This window comes from Topomyia yanbarensis, chromosome 2, assembly GCF_030247195.1.
Source record: "Topomyia yanbarensis strain Yona2022 chromosome 2, ASM3024719v1, whole genome shotgun sequence".
NCBI lineage: Eukaryota > Metazoa > Arthropoda > Insecta > Diptera > Culicidae > Topomyia > Topomyia yanbarensis.
The window spans coordinates 355,127,681-355,138,788 of NC_080671.1; the positions used below are offsets into that span (position 1 = coordinate 355,127,681).

At 42.7% G+C, this 11,108-nt stretch overlaps 1 protein-coding gene across 2 annotated transcripts; it reads left to right on the forward strand.

Moving 5' to 3' along the window:
* The first annotated feature begins 2,072 nt into the window (after nucleotides 1–2,072).
* On the forward strand, nucleotides 2,073–7,007 carry LOC131684280 (symplekin). 2 transcript variants are annotated; one of them, XM_058966998.1, is made up of 5 exons: nucleotides 2,073–2,322; nucleotides 2,377–3,754; nucleotides 3,839–4,969; nucleotides 5,020–5,762; nucleotides 5,820–7,007. In XM_058966998.1, the coding sequence occupies exons 1-5, from the start codon at nucleotides 2,236–2,238 to the stop codon at nucleotides 5,922–5,924; spliced, it is 3,444 nt and encodes a 1,147-aa protein (XP_058822981.1). In that variant the 5' UTR covers nucleotides 2,073–2,235; the 3' UTR covers nucleotides 5,925–7,007. The 2 variants fall into 2 exon arrangements, with proteins under 2 accessions (XP_058822981.1, XP_058822982.1); XM_058966999.1 differs by having other exon boundaries at nucleotides 2,377–3,748; nucleotides 5,820–7,001.
* The last annotated feature ends 4,101 nt before the right edge of the window (nucleotides 7,008–11,108 follow it).

Here is an 11,108-nt window from a genome sequence, read left to right on the forward strand (position 1 = left end):
TTTTTTGGACAACCTCACACGTTTTTGTTTCTTGCGTATATTTTGATATAGTTTTGATCTGGGAATAATACAAAATCACAGTTCCAAAGACGATCGCCAAAAATTCCTCTCGTTGGAAGATTTTGACTGTGAAATCATCTGAAGCACCACTAGTTAGCAGACATGCATGGACCATTTCATTAAATGCATGAAACATAAAAAGTTAAAAAATGTTCAAAGTTAAGCATTGTAACAACAAAACACCCGATTTTTAACAATAAGTGGATTATTTTTTTTAATTTTTATTTAATAATTTCGGTGGTTAAAGCAGTAGTGTAGTTAAACTTCTACAACAAAGTGTTTACTCGAGTTAATCAGTTTCTCTTACAATTATTTACACTGATTTCAAAATCTTTAAATACCCGTTAAATTTTACGTCTTGACCCTATGCAACTACGTGCAAACCGGCTCTACTATATTTATCTTCGAAAATATTCGGAGTTAAACTTTGATACTTTTCGGTAATACTCTAAGGTGATACGGCTATTAATTACATAAGAAATATAAATATTTTTTGGGAAGATTTAAATAGCTTCGTTCCCTTAATCAAATAAGGCAATTTAGATTATCTTATTATCTAAGAAATATTGAAATTTGTTCACGAAAAGTAAAATTTGTGTGCATGTTTGGTTTATTATTTTAGTCTAGATGATAGTACACATCGACAGTATTAATTTGTAATTGTTTCTTATAATTTAACAATTTTGAATGCACCAGTAAGGCTCAAAAAGTTTTTAGCAATTCTGCATTGTTGGTGTAGGTCGCACTTCGGCCAAAATTTAAGCTAGCTATAGCAATGTATGTTTTTACATATATTTGAGTGACTAACCTTGAAAAGAAGTATTCCGCTACACAAACGTTGGAAAGCACCTCGAATCGGTATTAATTGATTTGATCAATCATAAACAAAAAACCAATGTGAAAAATCTTTCTTTAATATTTAAAAAGCTTGAAATAAATCTGAACGCTTATTTTTAATTGAACATTATAATGTGCTTCTTGCTAAATTCACATTTCCTGCGAATAAAAAAAAATTAAAAGTCTACGTAGACTTTTGGCGGGGGAGGGGGGTTGGTAAAAGTCTACTAGGGGGGAGGGGGGTTAAAAATTATCAAATTTCGGTCTACGTGGTTTATGAACGGTCCCTAAGCTGATTGATTTTATGAAGAACTAACACACGGTGTGGGAAAAAACTTCTTAAAGCGATTTTTGCCCATTCTCTGTCCAACCTTACTGACAGGATGATGTAAACGACTATTATCAAAATAAGGTTTCTTAGGGCCGATTTCTTCACCCTCGCTTAGCGCCTAAGCTAGGTTTAAACGTACTGGTGAACCTGGTTTAAAAGTTAAGCGAGGATGAAGAAATCGGCCCTTAATATGTTACGAACAGAACAGTTTTGACTGCCATTATAACACGTAAATTGATTGTCAAAATACGGATTATTTACGTATTATATATTATTATTATATTATCGTATACGAAAAAAGGTAAAAAAGCTGGATTTCTGTTCCAATCTACTTTTATAGCTTCTAATGCAACTAGAACGCAAAGTGAATTCTTGGATTGCAAATAATTTCAGCTGATAAAAATTCATTAAAATTACTTGACCTGGTTCAAAGTCTATACTAACAGGTTGTCGCGCTCAATAAAATTACAAAATTACATATTACAAATCAATAGTAATTCTTCAAAAGGGCTAATGAGACTTTTGTAAACAAACTTATTTCGCTCATTTTTCCGCTACAGAGTTGAGTTTTATGAAAAATACACATGAATCAACATCTTTGCCCTTGGTAGAATCAATTTCAAATGTTTTCTGTGTTGAAATGATAACAAATTAAGAGAAATCAGCAAAACAAAAGTTTGTTTACAAATCTTATTAGCCCTATTCAAATGTTGATATGGAAATTACAAAATCACTTTATTTCATCAAAACTTATGGCAACATTGCATAACGCCCTGCTGAAACGACGGTACGCCACCCTTCTCGGCTCAACGTTACGAAGTTTGACATTTGTTTAGATCGAACGCGCCTCAGTAGAGTTTGTTTTCGTGTGCCGTCGTTGCCGACTCAGATTCACTAGGGAAAAATGAGATTTTTCTACTAAAAGCTTAAAACAAATTTCAGAAAAGATTTCCATCAAAGTGTTATTTATTGGAGAGTTAAAGATTGAACTACTGAAGCATTAAAAAATGGACAACTTCCTTCGTAGCTCCAGTTTTAGCCAGGAGACGGCTTTACTTTTCACTAACGAGAAAATAGCGTCCGCTCGTGGGAAGGTGAGTTCAATTATTCAAATAATCTAATGCAATTCTCAAAGCCCATCTTTACAGATCGTAGATTTGCTGAATGATTCACTAACCGCTAACGCTGCCGGAAAGTCCGAAATCATAGCAAAGGTTCAAGAACTGATTATACACTCGGACGCTGAGCTGTTGTTGGAATTTTTGGATAATATTTTAGCATTTGCTCACGATCCCAACCAGGATGTCCGCAAATCCGTAGCCGGTTTTATCGAAGAGGTGTGCAAAAGCAACATTAACTTTTTACCGAATGTAGTTAACACGTTATTTGCACTGCTGCGAGATTCTGCTCCTAGTGTTTCAAAGCGAGTTATTCAAGGATGCGGGACCATCTACAAGCAAGCATTGATATGGATTTGTTCCCTGACGGATATTACCGAAGAAGTAGAGCAGGCTTGGAACACGCTCTGTCTGATAAAGGCTTCGATTCTCGATATGATCGATAATGATAATGATGGTATTAGAACAAATGCAATAAAATTTCTGGAAGGAGTAGTCATTCTTCAAACGTACCCGGATGAGGACACTATGAAACGGGAGAATGATTTTTCTTTGGAAAACATACCTTTAACGTTGAAGATTGCCCGAAGACGTAAGTTAGAAGACGAAGCTGTTAATATTTTTGAGTTGCTTCTACAGTTTCATGCCGCATCCCACATTTCTTCAATGAACTTGCAAGCTTGCACCGGTACACTTTGCCTGATTGCGCGAATGCGTCCCTCAATGATGAATCAAGTCGTGGAAGCGCTTAAAAATCTTCACTCAAATTTACCACCAACGCTTTCTAACTTTCAAGTTAGTTCCGTTCGTAAGAATCTAAAATTACGTTTCCTCGATCTACTGAAACATCCGGCCTGCTTCGAGCACCAGACAAGCATTGCTCAGATTCTTCAGGATCTTGGTGCTTCTAACAGCGAAATCGGCCGTGCGATTCCGAAACTGGATAGACGTGAACAACAGCGGCGTGCAAAACGTGCGTTAGAAAATTCGTCTTCGGAATTTGCTGCGAAAAAAGCTAAACTTGGTGAGCATATGCGGCGGGAGAAGGAACGAGCCGCGCCACGCCAGATGGAAATTGACTATGACGAACTCAACGAGCAAAAGACCAAATCCAACCGTCTGAATGAACAATTTTTGACTGATAATTTGGAAAAACTTGACGCGGTCGTACAACTTGTTATAAGCACTATGTCTAAACTGCCACCGGAAGCACCGCAGACTTTTCTCCAAACCTATACGCCATCACCGGGCGCCACGGTAGCTCAACAAATACAACAGATTGTACCTAATTTGGCTCAACAGATGACAGATGTACGAACTGGTCCAGGTTCATCAGCCCTTTCCAAGGAACTTCCAATGCGGCCGAAGATAAGTGACGACGAGGAGAGGAGCATTATTCATGGTAAGGGTAGTATTTGATGTTGCTCAAATATCACTTATGCAAATGAGTAAATAAAGTTTATAACCGTTCGATTTCACTCTTCTGTTACAGCAAACCGACGCCGTGACCCGGATGGCGAAGACGATGACGACAACGAAGAGAGCCGAAAACTACGCGAGTCGTTGGAGCGCGTCAAAGGCGCTGCGGGTGAACCGAAGATGAAGGCCAAAGTTAAAGTACTTCGCCTTCAGGATATCACAAAACCTCAACTTCGTGATATGCGGTTCTCGTTCCTGGATGAAGCTGTGAAAAGAATACTGAAAGCGGAAAAGTCCGCCCTCATCGGTGGGGTCGCGGCAAAACGAAGACGAATTATAACAGTGTTCGGATCGAGTTTTATGCCCTCGGTTCGGGATGCCATTTTGGAGTTCATTCTTGAAGATGTTAGCAAACGCTTGGATTTAGTTTTTTCGTGGATGTTTGAAGAGTACAGCTTGCTGCAGGGTTTCACCCGCCATACGTACATAAAATCTGAGATGAAGGCTGACTTTGCGTATACGCAACTGTTGCTAAAAATTCTGACCAATATCATGGAACGGCAGGACTTACGGGAAAAAGAATCGTTGCTGAAAAGATTGTACTTGGAAGCACCGCTACTTCCGGACGAAGTAATAAGTCTATTGGGTCAGATGTGTCAACTGGAAGAACTGGCCGATTGTGGTATGCAAATTACGAAAGACTTGCTCGTTAGACGTCCTCCTAAGGAGAAAGTGTTCCTGGAAATTCTCTTCAAATATTCGGCTAGCGAAAATGGCATTATTCGTGAGAAGGCTGTCCACTATTTGTTGCATATCTATTCGTTGCATCGTATACTGACAGAAGAAATGGAAAAACAAGCATTATTGTGGTTGGGCTATCTTGAGCATGAAACCCCACCGGAAGTGATATTTTCCATAGAATTAGGACGTTATGAACATCCAAGGATTTGGAATGATGACTTAGCCAAAACATGTCTCGGGTTGTTTTTGGAAATATTAGTTTATAATCAGGAGATGATTCACAGGCTGTCGGAAGTCTACATAAAGGCTACTTCCGATATGAAGAGGGCAATGCTAAGAGCTATCGAAGCCCCCGTTAGGAAGATAGGGGCTGAGAGCGAAGAGCTGCTTAAACTAATAGAGCAGTGTCCGAAAGGTTCAGAAACTATCATCACCAGAATCATCTATATTTTGACGGAGAAAAGTATGTATTTCTTGTTTTTAAATGATTCAATCTAACACCGAAATTTCTAGCAATTCCGACACCGGAACTGGTGGAGCGTGTTCGTAATCTACACCAAACGAGAGTATCGGACGTTCGCCTCTTGATTCCGGTTATTAATGGACTCACCAAGAAGGAAGTTCTCAGCGCACTACCGAAGCTGATCAAGTTGAACCCGATGGTCGTGAAAGAAGTCTTCAATCGACTATTGGGCGTTGGAGCCGAGTACAGCAGTTCGAATCTACCGATCACACCAGCAGAGCTATTGATCGCTCTACATACTATCGACACCAGCAAGGTCGAGCTGAAATGGGTCGTGAAAGCAACCTCTCTTTGCCTGGCTGAAAAGGAAACCTACACCCATGATGTGCTGGGAAGCGTAGTTCAGCAACTGGTAGAGTTGTCCCCGCTACCGACGCTCCTGATGCGAACCGTTATCCAGTCTTTGACCTTACACCCACGACTTGCTGGTTTTATAACGAATCTTCTTCAGCGACTTATCCTGAAACAAGTCTGGAAGCAGAAAGTCGTTTGGGATGGGTTCCTAAAATGTGCCCAGCGATTGGCACCTCAGAGCATGGGTATACTTATTCAACTTCCCTCTGCCCAGCTGCAGGATGCTTTGAACATATGTCCCGAGTTCAGGGAGCCCATGCTGGAGCATGCCCGGGAAATCATGGAACACCAGATTGGACACGTTTCGCAGGATCGGATGGATGTGCTGTTGGGAATATCCCCGCATAATCCGAATGAAGGCAACGACTTGCAGATTGTTGTAAGTAGTTGTACGCTTTTTGTGATGGACGGAATAATGGAATTGTGTATTTTTCAGGGGAACTACACCGAGGATCCTCCAATGGTTTCCCATCTACCGGTGCTCGTTAAACAAGAGAAGGACGTTGAACGCCCTGAACCTGCCCCGCCAGGTATGGAATAGGCGGCAAACGGTTACTGTTCTTCAGCGGATTGAGTTATGTAGTTCAATAATCACTAGAATGAATAAAAAGATCACATAATTGGCAATTTGAACTAATCCATCAAGAAGTGAAAACAATGATTCTCGCGCCACCTACACCTCGGTTTTCATACATTAGGGTGTATGGAGAACAGCAAAGATGATAAAGTACAAGATATCCCACTGTCAGATTACACGAACACACCTTCGTCAACATCATTTTAGTGATTCCAACACCATCTTTCGAGTTCTCATTGAACCAGCAGAACGCACTTGTACTAATTTCTTTCAGCGTGCAATTGCGCGAGCATATCAGATGCTTTCGGAAATGTGGTTCTTTTCGCACCGGAATGAGAGTGAGCAGAATGGCAAATGGAATGAAATGATCAATAGGAAAACCAATGAAATTCTTTTGTAATTGATCGGCTCTAAATTCAGAAAGCACCTATGAGGAAGGATTATAATTTTCGTTTGGAGAACTGTTTGTATCGTTAATGAAATATGCGAGCATATCGTTTGTAGCGAACATTATCAAAGGAAATTAAATCCAAAAAGGCCAACCGGTTACTTCTTCCTGTAATATTTATAATAGGGTCGCAGATTTTGGAGGAAGCAAATAATAATGGTTTCAAGGTAATAGGAATGATTTCGGCGTGTAGATCTTTTAGGAACTGACCGAACACTTCATTATTTTAAATAAAATAATGCGAGTCCCGGCAGACTGACTCAGCTAGGGACTAGGCTATAGATCTCTCCAATCTGTATTGGTAGCAGCAGAATGAAAACGAGAATCGAAAAATATTTTTCAAGCAGACTCTTTCAGTATACTTTTTCCAGTTACTACCCGTCATTCTTTACCGCTTATGGCATTTTCGTTTTTGACAGTGCACTACACCGGTATAGTCGGTGCTACACTCATTCAAACTTGGGTGTAATCAGTTTATCTGGTTCTTGGCACTACACTGGTGTAGCACCAAGAAAAAACAAAAACGCTATTAGCTAATGCACTTCAGAAGGATGTGCTCCTTTTTCTTTGATGATGTCGTTTCATCTATCATTCTCTGCGCTCGCATGTCGGTGCGAACAGAACGTTATTCACAAACGTGCCGTGTGCATTGGGGCGACGAAAAGAAAAAAAATGACAGCTCTCACATATGCGCGCGCTTTGCGATACTCTTTAGTAGTGTAGGTGTTGGAAATAGGTAGATGATTAGTTCTATGTGAACACGTTCGATGGCGTTGGTGAGCTGAAGACTGATTTTTTTCAAAGTGAACAGGGTCTGAGAATAGTGAGTCTAGTGATGTAAGGTATAGTTTGCATACTCGATGGGACTATCCAATTCAGTCATGGGTATAACATATATTTGGAGCAACATCAGATGTTGCTTCAAGCTGTTCTCAACCCCTATTCGGCAGTTTTCACGCCGCCACCCGCGTTACGGCTTGGTAAGGCCAAACTACTGTCGAAGGGGGTCAGTTTAAGGTTTTGTGACGTATGCACATCATTACCGTTTCTTCATTAGAATCGACAGACAACCTTTGTTGATTATAGGATCAGGGAATATGTTGAATGTGATAAATAATGTCTTTTTCGCTTCAGATAGTTGATATTCGAGTTTGAGCGTCTCATATACGAGTTCCGACGGAAAATGAGGATTCGATGAAAGAGATCTCTTCTGTGAGACGGTCGACCGACGGCGTCGAAATGCTGGAAGAGATGAGCAGCGGTAAGCGAGTTTTACAAGAGGGAATGAGATACTTACTATCATCGAAATGAAATCTGTAAGTAGCACCAACAAACATCTAATTTCAGCAACTGTACGAGATTGCGCAGGGCCTGTGGCCTTCGACTGGCATGGTCCATCCTCATTGATTCGGAGGTCTTCTTGGCTGGGTGGTAGATATGTTCTCCTACTTGCAAATTGATCATTTCGCTTGTGTGGGGGACATGTGGATCCTGTTAGTTGTCGACTCCTTTGACCTTGGGTATGAGGCTAGTTCAGGAAAGGAGTGCGGGCACCTAAGAGGTAGTTCATTATTCAGAACTTGTTCTTATGATCATTTAACTCGATCAAGCACTCCGGGCTCTCAGAAATGATAGGCAGCCCTTTCGGGGGTTGTGAATAAATATTTCTTATGTCCTTTATGGGCAGAGATTATTTTTGTGAAACCCTAAAATAGCTTCACTGGTCTAGCTACTCACCGTAATGATAATAGGAAAAATTGAGGATTTGCCTTGTCCATAATGTAATGAATGCGTATATTGGCTAGAACAGGGATAATCGAATTCTGTTATAAGATAGAGATAAAACAGCACAGTTGTAGGAAAAATATTCAGTATTTACGGACGGAGTACAGACTAATACTACTAGTATGTTTACCGCATCAATTGATAGTCGATAGGTCCGCTTCGGACCTAGGAGACAAAAAGGAGATTAGGAAGAGACATCGGATCGGATTCAATGCCAAGGCGATGGTAGGATGATTTTCCTTAGAATAACATATGACACGACGATGCTCTAAAGTTGTGCCGAATAGTAAGTATGTATGCATGTTTTTATAGTAAAGTTTAAAAAGCATCAAAAGCCCGGCCTGCAGTGTATTGGCACTATCTGGGACAACTCATTTTTGTGCCTAACCACTATAAACCCTCCTTACTCTACGCTCTTCTTCCCCATGAAACTACGTCAAAGTATTACTTCGTGGGGGGTGCGTTACTCTTTCGTCGCACCTCTTTCTTCTGTTCTATCTCGGAGTCTACCTTGGTTCATGAAATGGCTCGATCTTTGACTTTTGATTTATCTTTCAACTCTTTTCTTGCTTCTTGTCTCCATGTATTACGTCGCCGTTTAGCTGTCGTCCTCGTGAGCCATTTAGGTCAAGTTTCCGTGAGTCGTTCAGCTCCCGGCCTTATCACAATCTACATGGATAGTCTCCAACGGTGAGCTCACCCTACTCCGACCGATAGTTCCCCGATGTAGGAATTTCTCCCGACACCGATACTCGCTTCCTTGAGCCATTTAGCTCCCCGCTTTATCGAGATCACCTCGGATATTATCCTACTCCGACTGAGAGTTCTCCGGCAACGGGATTTCTCTCGGTACCGGTGTTTGTTTGTCACGATACTGTCGGGTAGTCCACGGCGGCGAATCTACCGTACCGTGAATTTCCCGGCGGCAGATTGCTCCCGATACCCATATTCGTTTCTGTAAGCCCTTTAGCTCCCCACTTCGTCTACTTGATCTAGACCTCGGCGGTGGACCTAGCCTACTCAACGGGTCAGGCAGTAGGTGCTGAGGTCCATGCAGCTTCCGGTTCACTGGCGCCCCAACGGTCCACTGCTAGCTATTCGACGCGGTCTACTCAGTCCAATCCCCGGCGATGGATCTACCCTACTCACGAGCTATCCGGTAGGGTGTTGAGGTCGGTCCGGCGATTCCGGTGAAGCCTGACGACCGGTTCGCTGGCGCCCCGACGACTCGAACCCGTGCTCAGGTGTCTTGCACGTTCACACAATTCGAGCAGTGACGAAGCGTGTCCAACTTGATGCAGATACTTCCGGAAGCATCCGTTCCCGGGCAAAAACTGTGTCGAATAGAAGTCCACCTCTCCATGTACCTAAGCAGACACATTTGGGATGGGTCGGTGTGTCCACCTTTTTTTCTCCGCGTTTTTCCACCTTTGCTGCCACTTAGCCAACGAGTCCGCTCGGACCAGTCTCCTTGCATTGCGTGCATTTCTCCGCTGGTAGCATTCCACGTCCTCAGCCAGAGTGATGCAGATGGGAATCATCCCGGCAATTACGCATACCGCCTCTGACGATATCGTTCTGTATGCACTCGCGACACGAACAGCCATTAGGCGAAACGTGCTTGCCAACTTCGTCCGGTTCTGCTTTGAGTTCAGCGCAGCAGCCTAGGTCGGTGCGCCATACCTCAGTGTTGAGGATGAGACACTCGCCAGGAACCGTCTCGTGCTACCTCTTGCTCCTCCGTTATTCGGCATGATTCTTTCCAATGCATTAGTTGTTCTCGCAGCCTTCTCACATACATAGTCGACATGGTTGTTGTAATTTAACCGATCGTCGACCATCACACCCAGCCGCTTCAGCGCACGCATCGATGAGATGGATTGTCCCCCGACGCTGATCTCGACACGTTGGATTTTTTTACAATTGCTGACCAGCACTACTTCGGTCTTGTGGTGAGTCAGCTGCAACTTGACGCCAGCCATTGCCTATTGTCTCTGCCGTCAACATCTTCACCTCCACCCTCGCCGGTTATCGTCAGGACAATATCATCTGCAACGCCGACGATCTTAACTCCCGTCGTGACCCTAATCGACTTCTTCCCCATGTTCGTTTCGTAGACCAGTACTCGGTTCTGGAAGTAACTCTTCAGAACCTTGCACAGATAGTCCGGAACCCGCATTCCGTACAGCGCTACGGCGATCGCGCTCCCAGCTGGCACTGTTGAACGCGTTCTTCACGTCTATCGTTACCACCGCGCGATTAGCTTCGATGCTTTATCCGCGCTCGCGATGGAGTCCACCGTCGATATCCCTTTACGGAACCCGAACTGCCTCTGCGATAGTCCGTTCTCACTTTCAGCGTAGGTTGTCAGCCTGTTGAGGATGACCCTTCCCAGAAGTTTAGCAAGAGTATCCAGCAGGCATATAGGCCGATACGATGCTGGGTTTCCTGGCGGCTTCCCTGGTTTTAGCAGCAACACCAGCTTCTGGATCTTCCATTTATCCGGGAAATAGCCATCGTCCAGGCATTTCTGTAGGACTATCCTGAACATGTCTGAAAACGCCAGTTTTCAGTGCCACGTTGGGTATACCCATAGACGGCTCCTGCCGGCTGGCAAAGGGGGGGGGCACATCATTCTGACAAAAAAGTTTCGAATTTTGGAAATTTATTGCTTAACACGATTCGTATTTAAAGATATACGAATAGTTAGAAGAATCGCATCATCCTTGAATGCTAGTGATTCTTTTTGCTCTACTAATCGGCAGGGAGTCCATTTCGCTATTGGTTTTGTTAACATAAACAACACGTGGTAAAAGTTTTTGTTTTCCAGATAGTCAAGCCCAATTGTACGCAATCGATCAGGATACAATGGGTGATTTGAAATCAAACTTCACTTATTTTTTGTTTTACTCATA

Bases quoted from the DNA above. Each gene is read 5' to 3' on its own strand.
- LOC131684280 (XM_058966998.1), top strand. From the start codon at position 2,236: ATGGACAACTTCCTTCGTAGCTCCAGTTTTAGCCAGGAGACGGCTTTA. The intron at 3,755-3,838 runs GTAGTATTTGAT...CTTCTGTTACAG, and splicing joins GAGCATTATTCATGGTAAGG to CAAACCGACGCCGTGACCCG. The intron at 4,970-5,019 runs GTATGTATTTCT...CGAAATTTCTAG, and splicing joins CTATATTTTGACGGAGAAAA to CAATTCCGACACCGGAACTG.